The sequence below is a fragment of the Gracilinanus agilis genome, chromosome 1, assembly GCF_016433145.1.
Source record: "Gracilinanus agilis isolate LMUSP501 chromosome 1, AgileGrace, whole genome shotgun sequence".
Taxonomy (NCBI): Eukaryota; Metazoa; Chordata; class Mammalia; order Didelphimorphia; family Didelphidae; genus Gracilinanus; species Gracilinanus agilis.
Genome location: NC_058130.1, coordinates 382,978,604 through 382,999,656, shown reverse-complemented (window position 1 = coordinate 382,999,656; position 21,053 = coordinate 382,978,604). Strand labels below are relative to the sequence as shown.

The 21,053-nt window shown below is 38.3% G+C and overlaps 1 protein-coding gene across 1 annotated transcript in view; it reads left to right on the top strand.

The window, feature by feature from the left end:
- The first annotated feature begins 78 nt into the window (after window positions 1-78).
- The window catches only part of IL7R (interleukin 7 receptor), a 35,097-nt gene continuing 14,122 nt past the window's right edge, over window positions 79-21,053 (top strand). Inside the window, exons 1-5 of the mRNA XM_044657781.1 lie at window positions 79-160; window positions 6,650-6,788; window positions 13,947-14,107; window positions 18,056-18,213; window positions 20,789-20,957. Of these exons, the coding sequence (XP_044513716.1) occupies window positions 79-160; window positions 6,650-6,788; window positions 13,947-14,107; window positions 18,056-18,213; window positions 20,789-20,957 (709 nt within the window). The remainder of the gene's footprint in view (window positions 161-6,649; window positions 6,789-13,946; window positions 14,108-18,055; window positions 18,214-20,788; window positions 20,958-21,053) is intronic.

Genomic DNA, 21,053 nt, shown 5'->3' with positions numbered 1-21,053 from the left:
CTCTCTCTCTCTCTCTCTCTCTCTCTCTCTCTCTCTCTCTCTCTCGCTCTCTCTCTCGCTCTCTCTCTCTCTCTCAGAATGACAGTGCTCAGTACAACTATTGGTATCATATTCTTTTTACTTCACTCTTCTTCTGGAGAAAGTGGCTGCGGAAAAGATGGTGAGTCATTTCAAATTTTTCTCTAGGATTATGGGACTCTGAAACCTTCTTTGGAGTTATTCAAAGCCCAATCAGGATTGGGCATGTGCTTCTGATCAGGTCTGAGGATTTAGATGATCATTTGAAAGCTATATGATTTGTAGAATTCAGGGTACTGACGAATGAGTACTCAAGACTCCTTCTTTACAATGTAACTCCTAAATGTCCAGAAGGAAGGAATCAGCTTTTCTGAAAGCTAGACTTTAAATTTGGGTGGATACCTTTTCTACTAAAGAATGGATAATAATCTGTAACCTCCATAATCAACAAATTTTAAGTATTAATCCCAAGCAGAAAATTCTATGCCATTTATGTCTTGTGAATTTATTAAATAAGGCTTTTAGGGAAACCCCAAAGTGTGGACAACCACAGTGCTTGAGAAAAGAACTCCACTAAAAGTTGAGGTTTTTTGATAGAAGAGATCACAGAATATTAGTACATGAAGGGACATTAGAGGTCATATACTCCCACCCTTTCATTCTACAATTAATAAAAGATCTAAAGAGGCTGGACTGCATGACCTCCATGGCCTCCCAGCTAAGAGTTTCCATGCAATTTGCCCTACTAGATAATGTCCAACATGGAACCAGAATCCAGCTCTCCTGTTTCCCATATGATTGTTCTTTCCACCATACCCAGGGATTGATTTTAGATTCCCTAAAAGATGTTAATCAAGAAAAAAAAATTGAACAATTTCCTTGAAATTGGTTTACCAGAGATTCTGAATAGGTTATTTCTTTAACGAAACACCATTAATCAGTCTGAATGAAGAGACAATCCAATGCTATGATAATCCTACTGCTGGGAAACATGGATTTGGAGAGATAGCACCACTCCATAAGAATTCCAGAAAATATTTGGCAATAAGGGAGGAAACAGCATCACTTTGGGGAACTTGTTCATATCAATTCATTCCTGTAAATTCAATGTTTGTTTGTTTTTTAACTTCAGAGATTTGAAACATTTCCCAAGAGATGGTATCAAACCCTTTGGCTCTCATGACTCAATTTAGATATTTTTTATAACATAACTACTAATTTGGGAAATCACTGACATTTTCTCATCACAGGACAAAAGTCATATAGGTATACATCTTCTTATGTTATGAATCATTTCACAGAGATGCTGATTAGTTCATAGTAAATTCAGTCTTCTGCTTTGAGCAAAAGATGACTGAACATACTAAAAACATGTTAACACATAATACTGATCTTTTAAAATAATCTCTCTCTAAACCCTGGATTGTGATTCAAATAGAAATTTTGTTTTTATTTGGAATGTGCTCTAACTTCTGATGAAAAAGAGAAACAAAATTACATATACTTTTGAAGAGCAACCACCCCAACTCTGAAACATTTTAATTTTAGAGTGATTAGATACCAGTCAGTATAGTAATCAGTTTTTCAGAAGCATTTATTTAGCCCCCAATATATGCATTATGCAATGTTAAGTGCTGGAGATACAAAGCTTATGTTCTTCTAGGAGGAGGCAATATACATGATCATGGATGAATAAATATAGAACACTTGCAAAATAAATATACGGTAATCAGTTGGGAAGACAGTCAGGTGGCTCAGTGGATAGAACATTGAACCTAAAGTCAGGAAGACCTGAGCTCCAATCTAGTCTGAGACTTGTTAGCTGTGTGACCCTGGGTAAGTCACTTAACCTCTATTGTCCTTAATCCACTGGAGAAGGAAATGGCAAAGCACTCCAGCGTCATTATATGGTCCATGGGGTCACAAAGAGTCATATACAACAAAATGATAACAGTTGGTTGGGAGGCACTAAAAGCTAGCAGATTCAGGAAAAGTTTCCTTTTCTTTCTTCTCTTTTTTAAAAATCCTTACCTTCAGTCTTAGTAGAAGAGCAGCAAGTGCTAGGCAATTGAGGTTCAGGGACTTGCACTTTACTCACACTGCTAGGACAGATCTGAGGCCAGATTTGAACTGAGGACCTCATGACTCCAGGCCTGGCTCTCTCTGTTCACTGTGCTACCTAGCTGACCCTCAGAAAAGCTTTCTTGAAAGAGGTGATACTTGAGCTGAGACTGAAAGGGAGCCAAGTATTTCAGCATCAGCAAGGTTAGATATCTGAAGATTTTATTTAAATTATCCACTGAGCCATCAAGGGACTTTTCAGCCTCCTTGGCCTCTGAGAATTCTAGCAATTTGCCAAGTGTCATTTGGAGAGAAAAAACCCCTGTGAGCTCAGGAATGATGGTTCCCAAGAAGCAGCCTTAAGCTGTTTCAGCCTTATCACCCACTCGCAATTATACAGTGTTCTAGCTTTACAAAGTTTCTTCCACACAATAACCAGTACTATTTCCAGTTTCCAGGTGAGTAATCTAAGGCTTAGTGTAGCAGAGAAGCACACACATGGTTACAAAGTTAGAATGTATCAGAACTGAGATGTAAGATGATAACACTCAAGAAATTGCTCCTAAAAACAGGCACTTCAATGAAAGGAAGATATAGTCTGCGTAGAGTATAGCTAATATGCATAGGCAAACAGTTCCATGTAGCACCTTTATAATGACAGAGCTGATCATATGATAGACTAATTTTATGTTACTCTGGCTCTGATACATTTAGAGGGACCTAACTGAATCCAAAGTGGTAGAATGATAGTGGGCAGGTCTTGGAAGTTCTGCCAGTGATGGAATTAAGTAACGAAAGCCAAGTCTTGTTTAATGCTCCAAGCAGCAATCTAAGACCATAAAATACAGGCAAGTCGCTGATCTACATTAGTAAGGTGAGGGAGGAATCTCCATGCCAGGAGTTCCTCCATGCAAAGGGATCACAGGTCTAGGCCAACCTGTGAGCCTCAAATCCCACTAAACTTGACCCATAGTATAGCTTCCTTTTTGGATTAACATGACATGTTATAATAACTATGTATGATAAACTATAGAAGGTTCAAAGAGGAGCTATTGGAATAATGGAAAAGGAAATGCTAGGGCTAAAAATAAGGAAGGGGAGAGAGAGGGGGGGAGAGGTGGAAAGACAGAGAGACAAAGACAAAGGCAGAGAGAAAGACATGTCTGAGAAAGCAAAATAAAAGGAGGGAGATGATTGATTCTATAAATTCTTAAGGTGTGGTTCAGGTCAGGTTACACTTGTACCCTCTAAAACTTTTTTTTTTATTTTAAACCCTTAACTTCTGTGTATTGACTTATAAGTGGAAGAGTGGTAAGGGTAGGCATTGGGAGTCAAGTGACTTGCCCAGGGACACACAGCTGGGAAGTATCTGAGGCAGGATTTGAACCTAGGACCTCCCGTCTCTAGGCCTGGCTCTCAATCCACTGAGCTACCCAGCTGCCCCCCTACCTCTGAAACTTTAAGAAGGAAAAGAAGACAAAAAAAGGACAAGAAGGAAAAATACACAGTAGTTGAGAAATATTTTAGAGTGCAAACAGCCAACAGAAGTAAAATCAAACAGCCATGACAAACTTACAAACGATTTAAAGTAATTAATAGAGACTTGAATGTCTACTTATTAAGACTTACATCAGAAAAAAGAATAGTATGTGTCCCTGGGCCCTCTGCTGGAAAGTATAGCCCTAGGCTGAATGGTTTGTGGGTTCCATGTAGTGTGGTAATTCCTAACTTCCTAGAAAATACCTAACATAGAAGTTATGCCTTCATGAAAAAGAATTTTAAATTTGAAAGGGATCTGAAAAATCACCTTGTCCAACCTATGTAAACTATATTCAAATAGGAAACTCTACTAGATTCTTTAATATACCCAACGAATGGACATCCATATTATACTTAAAGATTTCCAAGGAGGGAGCAAGCTAATTCCATTTCTGGACAGCTCTAAATCATTAAAAGTTTTTCCTGACATCAAATTTAAATTTACTTCTTTGTAGCTTTCATATATTGTCCTTGGTTATGCTCATTGGGGCCAAACAAAATAAGTTTTATCCTTCTTCAGTATAACAACCTTTCATATACTTAAAGACAGCTATAATGTCTCCCTAAATCCTTCTCATCTCTAGGCTAAATATCTGTTTCTTCCACTTATTCCCATATGATACAGATTCATGGCCTTCACATTCTAAATCTAAGATGTTTTCACCATCCCAGTTGCCCCCTAAAACAAATCATCATATTGCACTCTGCCAGTTAGATTATATATCTTAGTTCCAGCTAAAATCCCTTAATAAATGGGTAGGAAAAGTGACCCATTGAGGCAAGAGGGTTCTGGATCTCTGATGACAAGCATAACACGATGCATAGTGTTAAAATCAGGAAGATGTGGGCTCAAATGCTACATTATAATCATTAATTCTATACCCTGGGAACATTTAACCTTTCAACCTCAATTTCCTCATCTGTAAAATAGAGATAATAATAGCACCTATCTCACAGTGTTTTTGTAGAGATAAAATGAGATAATAATCATAAAGTACTTAACACATTGCCTTACAAATAGTAAACACTATTTCAATGTTAGCTATCCACTGTTAATTATGATTATTACATAAATATCATTATTATTATTAGTGGCAAGTAGGTGGCACAATAAATAAAAAGCCCTGGGCCAGGAGTTGGGAAAACCTGAGTTCAAATTTGGTCTCAGACACTTATTAGCTGTGTGACCCTGGGCAAGTCATTAACTTACTATCTCACATTCTTCAACTGCAAAATGGGGACTATAATAGCATCGACTTCACAGAGTTGTTGGGGGGGGGGGGAATGAGATGATATTTGTAAAATGCTTAGCACAGTACTTGGCACATTGTTGAATATTTTCCCCCCCTTTTTTAATTTAGAATATTTTTCCATGGTTACATGATTCATGATCCTCCTCCACCCTCACCCCTATTCTTTCCTCCCTACTCCCAAATTTGACAAGCAGTCATTGATCAAAATCTATTTCCATGTTATTCATATCTGCAGTAGAATGATCCTTTAACATCAAAACCCCAATCATATCCCTACTATGCTACATGATCAATCACATATTTTTCCGTTTCCACAGTTCTTTCTCTGGATGTGGATAGCATTCTTTCTCACAAATTCCTCTGAATTGTCCTGGGTCATTGCATTGCTGCTAGTAGAAAAGTCTGTTACATTGGATTGTACCACAGTGTATCAGTCTCTGTGTATAATACTCTCCTGGTTCTGCTCCTCTCACTCTGTATCAGTTCCTAGAGGTCATTTCAGTTCACATGGAATTCCTCCAGCTCTTTATTCCTTTCAGCACAATAACATTCCATCACCAAAATATACCACAATTGATTGAGCCATTTCCCAATCAATGGACACCCCCTCGTTTTCCAATTTTTTGCTACCACAAAGAGTGCAACTCAAATAATTTACTCTTAATAAATACTCATTCCATTTTATCCCTATTCCATTATTAAACTTACTGGGTCTTTTCCTCTAGTGAAGGGAAAAAAATAAAATTTAAAGTAATAAATTCAAATTTTGGAATGAGATCCAAAGCAGTGGTATAAATTATCTCTGACTTAAAATTAATCGATCAAATTGATAAATAAAAGGATCACAGAGAATTCCGGAAGGAGCAAGGATTCTAAAATTCATTTTGCCTAACATTTTCATTTCACAGATAAGGAAAATGAGTTGCAAAGGGGATAAGCTGAACTTTATTTTATTTACCTTCATCTTCAGTTATAGCATGAGCCCATTGAAAGCAGAGACTGTCTTGGTTTTTCCATTTGTATCCACAGAACTGTTTTTCCATTTGTATCCACAGAACTTAGCACAGTGTTTGGCACAAAGAAAGTATTTAAGAACTTACTTTTAATTCATTCAAATGGCAAAGCTGAACTCAGTCTGACTACAGCACTCATTCAATATTTGCCTAATGTCTAAATGAGCAAGGACAGCATGGTGTACTGGACAAAGAATCATGGATGTGGCATCAGACAATCTGGGTTTGAATCTATGCTCTCCCTTGTGGTACCTCTATAGCCATAAGCAATTCACCTCACATATCAGAGACTTAGTCCTTCCTCTATGAAATATAGGAGGGTAGGCAAGATGGCCTCTAAGTTCCCTTCTAGCTCTAACTCAGTGATGCAAAATAAATAGCATGTGTGAGATACTAGACTAAGAATGGTTGGATATACAACAATCAATTAAAAAATCTCTTCCCTCTAAGGCCTACCAGAAGTAATTGATGACATGTTCATAAATAAATATAAAACAAATTAGATACAATAAGTGCAAGAGAGCACATAATGTGACAGTCTTTTAAATCATGAGATTACTTCTGGGTACATTTGCATCTCTCTTTAATCATATTTTTCTTTCCCCTTACCCCACCCCATTTATCATGATTTTTATTGCTTTGTAAACAAAATTTGATTTTACTATTTAGTGCCCACTGAAACAAAAAGTCTGGTCCCCACTGGATAACCCACATTTCAAATTAATGTAACCTTGCTTGACTAATAACCTGTGTGTTGCTCTCTAGATGGATTTGAAGATGAGGAACAGGATGACTATGAATTCACTTGCTATAGTCAGCTACAAGGCTATGGCCAGGAACACGCTCTGACGTGTTATTTCAATAATTCGACACTCAACAGCACCAGTTTGGAGCTCAAGCTATGGTGAGAAATTATTGTGATTTGTTTTTTGGCTTTTTGTGGGAAGAAGGAAGGTAGAAGCCTCTATTAGTACCTGTGTGTGCGCATCATAATTCCTCTGAGAAAAAGGAAAGAGTTCTCATACTGATGCCAGAATTAATCAACTTTGCTCTCATTGATAGCTCTAAGGAGTCCAAATTCCTTCTTAGCTTACAATTAGATTCTAGATGCTAGGAAACAAAGAGAAAAGGAATGCATAAAGGGGCAGTACAGGAAGTGAAAGATAGGAGTCCAAATTCATTTACCTGAGTTTGCTGCCCCAGCTACCAAACTACCATGCTTACAGCTTCAAACTCCTCTGAAACATGCCCATAACTACCACTTAAAGAATAACTCCAGTGTCTAACAGATATTTTTCTCTTGGAGAATACATAGACTCATATGACATTAGGGTTGGAATGTTTGAGGTCATCTAGCTTGACTCCATCGTTTTTTAGATGAAGAAATCAAAAATCTAGAAAGGAAGTGATTTGCCCATCATGCATCACAAGACTGATTGAAACAAGCCAGAAAGACCTAGGTTCTTTAACAAGAATATTAACAAAACCACTAATACTATATGGTGCTTTGAGAGTCTACAAGGTACTTTACAAATTTTATCTAGATTTATCCCCACAATAATCCTAGATAAAATTTGTAAAGTACCTTGTTACTCCTTCTTTCAGGTGAGGAAATTGAGAAAAAGGTTGAGTGGCTTGCTCAGAACCACAAAATTAGTGAGTGTCTAAGGTTTGATTTGAACTCAGGTTTTCCTAGTTCCAAGGCAGAATTATATCTATTGTGCCGCTTCACTTTTGTTAGCAAACCAGCTGCAGAGTCATACTGATAATGCCAAACCAGTCCTACCTCATCCATGTTGTATATTTAGGTGACGCAGGTATGAGTGAAGCCCAGGGTTTCACACTCGGCCATAAGAGGAAAGGGACACTCTTAACTTGTTTCCTTCACAATATATAAAATGCCTTGAACATCTTTATGAAATACTTATAAAACCCTTTCTTTCTCCAAGCAAGAAATGCCAATTCCTCTCTACTTACCAGTCCATAAGTAGAGAATGAAAAATTGATTTCCATGATAAAGAGATAGAACCTCGATCTCAAGCCCTAGGTGAAATGAATGCAAGGAAAACTATATAAAAACAATTTCAGGAAAAAAAATTGAGACAGATTCTCTAGTAGTTAGCATCAACTGTGGACCTCAGTGACTTGAACTTTCCTAAGATAGTGCTTTGTCCATTGTAGTTAAACATCTGCTTAACTAAATTAAATTTCCACACAGCCATATGTATCCTTGACATCATAGTTTTCGTGACTATTAGGAGAGCAGCAGCAAAGGAAACCTCCCCCCAAGAAAGTCTCATTTAATTTGTGGCATAATGGAAATACCACTGGAATCCAGACCCTTAGTTCCACCTCTTACTAGCTATGGGACCTTGGTCACATCTCTTTACCTTTTTTGGCCTCAATTTCCTTGTCAAAAGAAATTATTGATTCTTACCTCAATAAGATTAGTGTGAAGATAACATGAGAGAGCGTAGATGGGAAGTACTGATAGTTTTATAAGAAGAAAGTTTGCCTTAAAGTATCTTTCTTCTGTCATTAATGTTGTTGTTCATTCATTTCAGTCATGTCTGAATCTTCATGACCTCATTTGGGGTTTTCTTGGCAAAGATACTGGAGTGGTTTGACATTTCCTTCTCCAACTCATTTTACTGATGAGGAAATTGAAGCAAACAAGGGTTATGATTAGGAAATCATTAGGTATGATTAGGAAAGTCCAAATTATAGAACCTCAATCCCAAGCCCTAGTATAAATGAATGTAAGGAAAACTATATAAAAACAATTTCAGAAAAGAAAAAAAAACAATTGATTGTTTTGTATTATATCTGAGGCTGGATCTGAACTCAGGTTTTCCTGACTCCATGCCCAGTCCTCTACCCACTGCACCACCTAGATGCCCTAGTCATTAAACTTTTAATATACGTATAAAATGCAATGGTGACACAAGGTCAGTTAGTTCCAACATCTTAGAATTACTCAGTCAGCTACCATGCTTTCTAGAGTGGTAGTCCCAATTTTCTGCTGCCACTAGATCTATGATTTCATTAACATGGAAAATTTGTGGTGAGAGGTTTTTATTTAAGAAATAAATTCAGCACCCTCTCTGAAATTTAGTCTTAGAGACCTGCCTGGGGGATACTGTAATGTAGAGATGGCAGCATGGAATCCCTGAAAAATACACCGCCTCACCCAGAATTCCAGGGAAACTTGTATTTTGCAGAGATTCCATGCTGCCATCTCTACATTACAGATACTGACTTCCTGAGAGTCATACATTTAGAGTATGGCAGAGGCAGGACTAGAACACAAGCTCGTCCTGGTTCCAAGCCAGGTTTCTATCCACTCTGCAATGGCTAGCTCTGTTTCATGTTTTACCACTCCACTCATTTAACATGACCTAAATAAATGTCTCTGCTCCTTGCCATCTTTATGTGTTTTTCCACTTGTCATCTTTCATAACACCTCTGCCTCACAGGGTTATTGCAAAGGGAAAAACAAAAGACAGTATAAATGTGATGTGAGGGAGCAGCTAGGTGGCTCAGTGGATTGAGAGCCAGGCCTAGAGACAGGAGGTCCTAGGTTCAAATCAGACACTTCCTAGCTGTGTGACCTTGGGCAAATCACTTAAACTTAATCCCATTACTTAGCCCTTACCTCTCTTTTCCCTTGGAACCAATACACAGAATTATAGATTCTATGATGGAAGATAAGGGTCTAAAAATAAACTAATATAATATAACATAACATAATATAAAATAATGTAATATAATATAAACAATTATAATTGCTATTACATCAGTTTATGCTGGTCATGTAGAACATATTCAAATAAATTCAGTGGCACATGGATGAATGCACAGTCAACTTTATAATGGTCTTTTTAATAGTATATTTCTAGGAAAACAGTGTAAAATACAGGGGGAGGATATGTGTCATGGTGTATTATAAATTATGAGTAGATAATTCAAAAATAATTAATGGCAAATTCAAACTGTAATGCAAATAATATAGTCATGGTCACAGAAATAAACCTATGAAAGAAGTGATGGGTTGGCTCAAGTTACTTTTTTAAAATTCTTTACCTAGTAACTTTAGCACCACATTGTGGGCATGTGTGATGAACCTTTAGTCTACTTTTACTCCCATAGCATTTGGCCATGCTATAACACTCATACTCTGGCCAATGTTTGGCTTTATCCTATAGCAAATTTCCAGTATTTTCTATAGCAGCTGTTTTATGAGTCTAGTGAAGGAATATATGAAAAAGCATTTATAATACACTATGTGCCAAGCACTGTGCTAATTGCCAAGGATATAGGTAGAAAAAGAAGATAATTCTACTCTCAAGGAAATGGCATTCTAACTAGAAGAGGCAACACAAAGAAGAGAATTCAGGCTGCAGGACAGGTAGAAAGGCATTCAGTTCCTAAGGATACAACAGCAGAACAGATGGCAAAGCCCAGGACCTTTTTTAGGGGGCAAAAAAGTCTCTGTGCCATAGTGAGGGGAACTTGGAAGGGACTAGCAGACCACCATTGGGAAGCAGGGAGTCAGTGAACTTGTGAGTCAGAATGGAGAAGGAATTCTATTCTCTCCTGAAGGAGTGGAAATGAGAATGGGGTCAGTATTTGGTCTGGAGAAGAAAAGGAAAAGGAGCATTGGCAGGAAGGTCAGGGTGGACTCTGGGTGTCCTGGGGCACAGAAAGGTGGCTACATTTCATGCCATTTCCAGCTGGGGCTCTCCTGGCAAAAATGGATAGATTGTGTTCAGTGTGGAGACATCATTCATGCTAGTGAGATCCTTCAGGGGATCAAAGTGAACATCTGTACCACATCTGTTATTTCATCAGCATTCAGGTTTTTTATTAGAAATAGATAAATATAGTAGGTGGTGGTGGTGGTGGTAATGGTGGTGGTGATAGTAGTAGTAGTAGTAGTAGTAGTAGTAGTAGTAGTAGTAGTAGTAGTAGTAGTAGTAGTAGTAGTTATTTCCATGCTTTAAGGTTTCTACTATGCTTTTCAATTATCTCATTTTAAGCTCACAATAACCATGGGAGGTAGGGGCTATTATCATCCCTATTTTGCAGATAAGGAAATTAAAGCAGACAGAGGTTAAATAATTTGTCCAGGGTCCCTCAGCAGATAAGTATGTGAGGCTGAATTTGAATTCAGGTCTTCCTGATCCCAAGTCCAGAGCTCTAACACTAAGATATTTAGTTGCCTGTAAAGACACTAGATCCCAGTGGTTCTAGGAACTGATATGAAAACTGGACTTTCTAGTAGATGGTATTAACCAGCAGGTGGATTAAGGTACTTTAAAAAAGAAGCCATTTTAGGGAGCAGCTGGCTGGGTGGTTTAATGGATTGAGAACTAAGCCCAGAGATGGGAGTCCTAGGTTCAAATCTGGCCTCAGACACTTCTTAGCTGTGTGACTTTGGGTAAGTCATCTAACCCCCATTACCTAATCCCATATCACTCTTCTGTCTTAGAATTGGTTCTAATCCCTACCTTCTGTCTTAGAACCCAAGTATTGGTTCTAAGACAGAAGGTAGGGATTTAAAAAAAAAAAAAGCCATTTTAGTAGGAAGACCCATGTATCTCTTAAGTGTACCTAGAGTATGTGCAATCAAAACCACTCAAAAGGCTGAGGGCTATTACAGTATGGATGCTGTCTTCAAATACATAATCCATCCTAGACTTCAAATTTTTTACACTTCACTGGAGTCAATTTCAATTGTAAATACGACCTGTCAAATAAACATCTTAAAACAGCATTGTTCTTAGTTTATTAAAGTAGGCCAATGTATGAGTGAATTAAAGGGATAAATAATAGCATTGATCCAGATTTATCCTTTTGGACTAAAAATATTGCTGGAATAACTAAACAAAGGACATCGATTGGTTCTTTGAAGACATAACTTCAAATGAAGCATGGGAGAAGTGGAGGAAGGGTGATTAGTTCTAGGGCAGCAACACTATAAAATGTGAGATTTTCCAAGTTTCCAAACAGCCAAAATTTATCCTATTAAAACCTTAAAAACTATCTTTCCAGAAACTTGTGATAATGAGAGAGTATCATGGGGAATATCTGGGGCTAGTTTGGCTTGTGCTGGTTGAACCCCCTTCTTGAATAAGCTAATAAGGTGGCATCATAAGAAGGACTGCAAAGGCTTCAGGGAATTTCATCCGCTCAACAAACCATGAAAGGATAAAAAGAATACCTTCCCCACTGGCTGGCTGCCTGGATTCCTGGCCAGGAAGAAATTTACCAAAGTTCCCCACCCTGATCACACCTAGCCCATCTTCCCTGATGAATGAAGGCACAAGGCATCTGGTGCTCCTTTCTCCCAAGGTAACCTCTTTCAGAGTAAGGTTGCCCCTTCCTCTTCCACAGCCCAGAAAAAGCTGACCTCAGATTCCCCCATCCTGTCTTCAGGCACTACTTCCAAAGCAAAAGGAAGACAATTTTGCCTTCTTCAAACTATGCTTCCTCTAGCACTCATAGGCAGCCAGACTCCAAATCAAAAGTATACTTTAAATGAGGCAGCTGGGTGGCTCAGTGAATTGAGAGCCAGGACTAGAGACAAGAGGTTCTGGGTTCAAATGTGATGTCTGACACTTCCTAGTTGTGTAACCCTGAATGAGTGGCTTAACTCTCCTTGCCTAGCCCTTATCACTCTTCTGCCTTGGAACCAATATACCCTATTGATTCTAAGATGGAAGATAAGGGTTTTTTAAAAAGTATATTATAGGTGAACTATTTGGATAGTATATTTAGCAACAAAAGTGAAATTTTAAGACTCAATCTCCCAAAAGGGTGACTATGCCAAAACAAAGGGATTAATAAGGGACAATAAAAATGAGAACCCCCAACCTTAAAGTACTTTGGGTAGTAGCCTTTCAAAATTACCTAAATCAAGATAACTCTATGTAGAGTATGCCTTTACTTGGTCTTTCAAGGTCCTGAGGCAGAGCATCAACAAAATAAACAAAATACCTAATAAATTATTTCTACATTAAGATTATATATGATTTGACTATTTTTGTTCTGTTTTGTATAAATTTCTATTAATAAACTACACACTGATATCTTTTTAAAATTAAGATTTTTAATTTTAAAAATTTTAATTAAATATTTAAAATTTAATTTTTTTAATTTAAAAAATTTTTAATTAAATAACATTGGGATAATTTTAAGTAATTCCCCAGAGTAAATACAGTTAATCATTTATAAGCATGTTCTACAGCAGTTTGACAGAGGGAGATTTTGCATATGAATGTGGCAGATTTGCCTCAGGATTAACTCAGGATTAATTCCTCACAGGTATATCATGATAAGAAGGTCCAAGAACCTTCTTAACTTGATAATATCAAGCAAATGAGAAAAGTATATATAAAATCATTCAGCCCTACCCAGAACCCAAATTTAACAATTGAAGAAACATACTTTTCTCTAAAGTAGGAGAGAAATCATCCATTGTTTTCATCTCCACTTTGCTCCACCCCTATCTTTATCTCTAATCCTAGGGAAGAATCATTTTCTTTTAAAAAATAATGCTATCCTTCTCTCCTCTTGGTGTGGCTGGGAACCATTGGTGCGGAATAAGGCATACACTGTTAAGAGTTACTGTTACTTAATTGTATTTAATTTTTTTTAATTATTTATAAGGGAGGATCCTGAAAGGGTTGGAGTCTTATCAGAAAATTTATTGTATAAAAGTCATGAGTAAAACATTTTTAATGACCAAAAAAAAAAAAAAGATTCAAACCTAACATTCTGCCAGGAATGATCACCGTCTAGTAAAAAAATGGTACTGAGTCATTTGTGGGCACCATCCCTGCCATTGGTTTCCTTTGGTCAGAAGGCCTACTTAGGCTATTTGATTGGGTTTATAAACAAACCTAGGTAGTTGAGGGGCAGAGGACATCCTGTTTCATTTCTCTGACAGCAAGATCCTGGCAGAGGGGTGGATGTCATGAGGGGACAGGATCTGATCCATTGATTACTATTGTCAATAAGAATTTCTGGGTTTATATTGGCTCTGTATCTCATTCCACAGTGGTGCATTTATGTCTGAGCAGCAATGCAAGATGATGATAAAAAGGGAAAAGGATTATTTTATGAAATCAAGATCATTTTCACTGATTAACACTTGTGAGATACATGTGATGCTTGGAAGAAACAAGGTGAATTACAAATCATTGAGGATTACCAAAATAGGTAAGACATTACAGAATGGGGAGGGATAAAGTTGCTATTGTTTACCTTTCTTGAGATACTCTCTGGCATACTAAGTTGGGGCAGCTGGATGGTTCAGTGGAGAAAGCACCAGAACTGGAGCTCAGAAATCATGGATTCAGATCTGGCTTCAGACACTTCTAAGTTGTATGACCTGGAAAAATCACTTAACCACAGTTGCCTAGCCCTTACCACTCTCCTGCCTTGGAACTAATTATTAGTATCAATTCCAAGACAGAAGGTGAGTGTTATAATAAAACAAATTGTGCTAAGTTGCCTAGTTGTGACAACAGTTTACATGAAGAAGAGTTCAGATTTTTGGCAAAAGATTAGGAAAAACACTTAAACCCTGAGCAGGTGATCATAGAAGAGAGGAGAAAGAGGGACCTGACAGTAGAAGAAAAACTTTGTGATCTTTAGAATGGGCCTTGCTCAATATGAACTATAATTTTCTTACTCTCTTTATTTTTTCTTGCTTTTATTTTGAAATATGCCTAATATGGAAATATGTTTTGCATGATTTCACATGAATAATTGATATCATTTTGCTTGCCTTCTTAGTGAGAAGAAGAAATATGGAAAGGAGGGAGAGAATTTAGAACTCAAAATTTTAAAAGAATGTTAAAAATAAATATTAATTTTTTTAAAGCATGGGCTTGTTCCTTCTACCACCAACCAACTATAGTTTTTCCTTTTCTGACTCTTTCCTCATTTTCCTTTTTTCTCTCAGGGTATCTTCCACTTTGTTACTTAGCAAGGGACATGCCACAAGGAGACCCACAAGATTTAAGCCTTAACTTTGATACTTAATGTGTGACTTTGGGCAAGTGACATAAACTCTCTGAGCCTTTAGTACCTGTCTTATGGGACTATAATGTGGTTCAAATGAGATAATTTCTAAAAGTACTTGGTAAATTTTAATCTCCTGATAGAAGCCGATTCTTCCAAGTCTATACTTTTATGCACCCCTGAGTTAACCATTCTGATTGACCTGGCTAGTTACTGGGTAATCATTATTCACTTTTCTCTATTATATAGTAGTGACTACTTGATAAGCAACTGATTCTGGCAAACGGTTGGTTATCAATGCACATTAGTGTGTTGACAGAGCCCAGTGATAATTGAAATTTAGTTAACACTTTAATCTGGCATAGCAGAAAGCAAAGTAGAGTCAGGGGTCCTAGATTCAAATCTCTGCCTTGTTATTTACTATCATGTAATTCAATTGAACAAGCATCTGTCAATGAATGTAAAGCACTATACTAGGCCCTGGGGGGAGAAAAGACAAAAATCTAAAAATCCCTGCTCTCAAGGAGCAAATATTCTATTATGGGAAAGCAATTTCCTTTCCTGATATCTTCCCTGATACCTTCCACAGAGAATGATCTCTCCTCAAATGTCCTTAGATACTTTAGCTTATTCCTTTTCACTCCTTCTATTCTTATATTTGTATGTGTACACTTTATGTTCCTCCCAGTAGAATGCCTTGAGATCCAGGATGGTCTTTGGGTCCTCATCAACCTAGCTCAGTTAAGCAATTCTTATTTGTTGAATTTAGTTGAACTGAATTCATTCAATTATTTGGGACCAGACTGCAGGAGACTCTTGAATACTGAACTTGATTCTGTGGGCAATAGGGAGCCATTAACTGTAAAGAATTCCAAAAGGGGCAGGAGGAAGAAGAAGGAATGGGAAAGAGGAAAGTCATTGAGGAACTGGTTTAGGTCCTGAAATTTTTAGTGGGAAAGCAGCCTCTACCTGGGGCTTTGGAAAAGGAGGATTTGGATTGTAGGAAAGGAGTGGTCCACCAGTAAGGGAGTAGGGAAAAAGAACTATTACTTGCTCTTTGGTCTCTGTTTTTGTCCTCATCTTCCTCTTTCCTTTGCTTTTTGACCTATTGCTGTGTTATCCCACGAGAAAGGTGTTTTTGTAGAGATGGATTGTCCTAGAAGTTCCAGCAGCTGTTTGCATGTGTTTTAATAGCTTTCCTCCCACAATCAGGTAAAACTGATTCTACTGAACCTTCAAGACAGGAGAGAAGCAGACCCAGTCACCACAGGAGATAAGTTTGCACTTGATCTCTTTTCTCCCTACCTCTAGGTTTGGTTAGATGCCAAACCTGCTATGGGCCCTATCTCTGTTTGAGATCAGCCCTGTAAACAAGCAGGCCACCCACTCAGCAGCAACCACACCTTAAACTAGAGTGAGTGGGTGACCTCCGGGCTGGCGCAGAACTGGGAACCCTACAAGAGGTGGGCAGGAAGCCTCGTCCCTCCAGCTCAGCTACCAAGCTCCAAAAACTCTTAGAGACGCTTGCTATCCTAACAACCCCTTATATTGCTGGAACCCTTTGTGCTTCTCCACAGCTTTCTTTTATGGTCATGATGGAGCTCCAAACCCCCTTTATCCTTCCCTTTCTTCCAGGCTCAGTTCAGGTGTTACTTCCCTTTTGGGGGCATTTGGTTGGATGCTCTTATCTGCCGCTGGCACCAACCTGAACGCTTCCATGAGCCTTTTGGCTAAAAATGATGTCCTCCTCATTGAATCTCTTTCACCACTCTTTGGACTTCTTTTTTGCACGTACTACTGTCCAAATCATAGTATATATTATAATTATTTGGATAGATAGCTCCAGGGCAGCAAGTGGCAGAGTGCAGTGAGACCCAGCCTAAAGTCAGGAAGACTTATTTTCATGAGTTCAAATTTGGTCTCAGTCTTTTACTAGCTGTGTGACCCTGGGTAAATCACTTAATCCTGTTTGTTTCAGTTTCTCCATATGTAAAATGAGTCATAGGAGGAAATGGCAAAACACTCTAGTATCTTTGTCAAGAAAAGCCCAAATGGAATCACAAAGCATTAGACACAAATGAGAAATTGAATACATATCATCCAATTCCCCTAATAACTACATTCTAAGTTCTTTAGAGGCTGAAACCTATCTTTTTCCATCATGGTAGCCTCACTGACTCAAATATAGCAGGTATTCATTCAGTCACTAAATGATTTATTCAAATGATTTAAAATATCATTCTCAGGCAAGGAGCTTGGAATGTAAGTAGCAATTTTAGTGCCTGTGCTTAAGTGGCTATAAAGCAAATACTGGCAATCTGGACCCTTCCAAACCAAAAAATGGGTGAATGGCATGGAAGGTATCCTCCAAAGAGCTAGGACACTTCTCCCCCACTCTCCGCCCCCTGTTCTGTTTGCTTATGGGAGAATGAGTAGGGTAAGAGAAAACAGATCAGGGTTGACCAGGTAGGCACCCACCGGGGAGGAAAGAAGTAAGGTCTCTGGTAGCTTCCTATTTTAACCAATTCTTCATGCTAACAAAATAATAAGCTTGGTTATTTTGTTTTTCTTTTCAAAGATTGCAAGTACCTTTAGTATTCTTGAAGTATAGAGTCCAGGGTCTAAGACCTGGCAACCCTGCCCTAGTTACAGCTCTTGAAGGGCATGAAACATAGCAGATATAACTGACTTGACCAGGGTCCCACAGTGTTAGAACCAGAACTAGAACCCAGATCTCTGGATTTCTCCATACCACAAGAGTGGCTCCTGTGCCACACCACTGTGATGCTCAGCTGGGACACTGAGGGCGCTTAAACTTTGAAGAACCTGACTCCAGCTGCCACTGAATGTATTAATGTAATTGGAACTAAATTGATTTGGGACCAGGCAGGGGAAGGGAAAAAGGTAACAAATATTTCTTATCCACCCAATATGTGCCACATAGAAATGATAAGTGCTTTACAAATTGATCTCATTTGATTCCCACAACCTTCAGAGATAAGCAAGTACAAGTGTTAGGCCAGGGAATTAAGAGTGGGATTCAGGGAAAAGGAAGGCTAAAGAAGGATTGTTTGGGGTTTTTCTTTATTTATTTCCCCTGACTGCCTTATATACAGATCTCTTTTCTGTTACAATTTCTAGTTAAACCTGAAGCTCCTTTTGACTTAAATATCACCTACCGCAAGGCAGCAAATGACTTTGTGCTAACATTCAATACAACACACTCGTGGAATGACTATGTAAAAGACTTAATCCATGATGTAGCCTATCACCAAGAAAAAAGCCAAAGTGACTGGATGGTAAGTAAATAAACAGCTTTTCCAAAAGTCTTCTGAATGTCCAACATGTATGGCAAATAGGGGGAAATCTCCTTTTTCTCCTACTTCTTTTATCCCAGTAACATATGTAGGTAGTCTGTCTGTGAGGCGGTGGTCAGGGCCAGTTAGTCTTAACATTTCTGAGTTCCTTAAAGTCCATGTTTCTTTCTGTTGTCTATGGAGTCAAAGTAAGATTTTCCACAAGTTCCAAAAACAACTCTAGGGTTGGATAGAGAGAAGTTGGATTAGATGGCCTTCCAACTCTGAGATTTGTGAGAATCTATCTGTAAGTTCCCTTCAGGATATGTAGTCATGGTTCATAATGACTCCTTTAAACCTGGCCAAATGCTGGATGGCCCAGGGGAGGGATGCTTAATAGCACTATACCTCTCCTTCAGCAAACAAAACTTTCTTCTCAGGACCTCTCCCTCTACTAGTCTGTAGCTGACACCACTAGACTGGAGACTAAAACACAGTTAGTGTTTGAAACATTGAAACATTGAAACACTAGCAGCAATAAATATTTTTCTCCTCCTGCCCCCTGAAAATTATTCATCACCCTTTTAAAGGGCATCTTACAGGGCTCACATCATTCCAATTACAAGGGGGGGAAAATTGCCAGGATTCAAAAGGGAGAGGTTTTCTTATTATATAGCCATTTCATTCATGTCCAACTAAATCCATCTGTAGTTTTCTTGGCAGAGATACTGGAGTATGGTTTGCTATTTCCTGCTACATCTCATCTTGCAGATGAAGAAACTGAGGCAAACAGGGTTAAGTGATTTGCCAAAGAGTCACATAGCTTTCCTTTTAACTTTGTCCAAAAATTAGTGATTCTGCTACACGGGCTGTTCAGCCACTTTAGGGACTCCAATAAATATTTTTTAAATTTTCTCAGAGAATTTATTAGACACAGGAACCTTCTTACCCTCCCCTACATGCCCCCTCCATAAGAGGGAAGAGATTAAGACTGGATTTGGGCCAAAGGCCACTACCCAGGAGGGGCAGAAGCTTCCTTAGCCATATCAAGATTTGCCATCCAAGCAAAGAAAGCAACAGCACTGCCTGCCTCATTGTTCTTAGAGAAATACTCCTTCCTGTCTTCCACACTGAGTTTGATTGTGTCTCTCCCAGGCTTCCAGCTGGCAGGACATATTTCTCCATGTTCATCTGCGTATTTGCTTTAGTAAAGATGTAAGTGTTCTGGTCCTTCCAGACTCTACAGCAATCAACTTTAGGAAGGATTTTTTTGTCCAAAAACACTGACTTGAACAAGCACATTCTCATAACATTTCCTGACCCACCATCTAATCAGTTCTCTACCTTCTGGCCCCATCCTTATCTTTGTCCCTTGGGTCCTTAGATAAGGAAATCTCTAACTTCCAAAAAATTCTCCTCCTCTGATTTTAGACTATATACCTTTCCCTGGCCCCCACTTCTTCCTTCCCAGCCATATACTTCAGGTTAACCCATCTTAATCCCATCACGTTAAGCCTGATATCCATTTTGGAATCAAGATGAAATTCTCCTTCTGACTCTATTCTCTTCTTTGAAATTGATGGTCTTATTCCTTGTATAATCTTCTTCTGTTTTATTATGTATAAAGAAATATTCTTTTTATTTTGGTTCAGAATTTATTTTAAGGTCTTAAATTTTTATTTGTATTCTCCTGTGGCCTTCCCACCATATCCCACCAGACTTCAGTGTAACCAATTCATAGGTGGAACTGTAGTATCCCACATTTCTTGGACCCAGTCAATAATGGGCACCTTTCCTCTGCCCTCTCCTTCCAAGAAGTGGCCCAACCCTCAACCTTCAACCTCTGGCCCTCTCCTGGGGAAATCACTTTTGAGATTTCTCATTGTACAATTATTTTAGAGAAAGACTAAGGAAATATAAATAATATAAAATATATCCACATATAAGATAAGCAAGGTGGACCATATCACTATAGTGAAAATGAAAATGTCCCTGAATGTGTAAGTAATATCCATTTGGGGGCCAGTGAAAGCAATAGTCCAAGTATCTTTATCCTGGGCATAGTGATATTGCTTCTCCTTTCATAGCCAAGAACATTCCTCAACTCCCTTTTACATCCTCATATGTTGAAGATCATCGCCATTATTTGCAGCCAATTTCTTGGTTTTTAGAAAGGCATTTCCTCATTGTTTATACATTTGGTACATTAATCTTAGCTCTGCCTCCACCCTCCTTCAGTATAGAGGAAGTAAAGCAATGGATGAAATGGACTCTTCAAAGGTCTGGCTCACCTAATCCACTTTTCCTTTTCCTCTGGCCAAGGGTGACCACGAACAAAGTAGATGGCCACCTATATAATGTGATGTGAGGGGCTGGGTCCACCTGTCAAGTATAACTTCTTGCTTAAAAACCTATTAGAGAGTCTCTAAGGAAATTTGACTTTCAAATAATAAGCCCACAAAAACTCAACATTACTGAATTAAATTTGACTCAAAACATTCATACATTCACATTTAGTGCATGTAAAATTTCTTTATTATGAACAAGAATAACAAAAATTTCTTGTTTCACTCTTTAGCATATAAGCTCATCCTATCCTCATATAACACTTCTGGAGAGAAAGCTACAACCGAATTCAACATATGAGGTTAAAATACGATCACTTCCCAGTGGAGGGTATTTTTCAGGATACTGGAGTGATTGGAGTCCCACTGTATACTTCAGAACACCACTGAGACCCAAAGCAGGTATTCAATGATTATGTTCTATGTTTATATTTGTGGCCTATTTTTCAGAAGGAAGGAAGGAAGGAAGGAAGGAAGGAAGGAAGGAAGGAAGGAAGG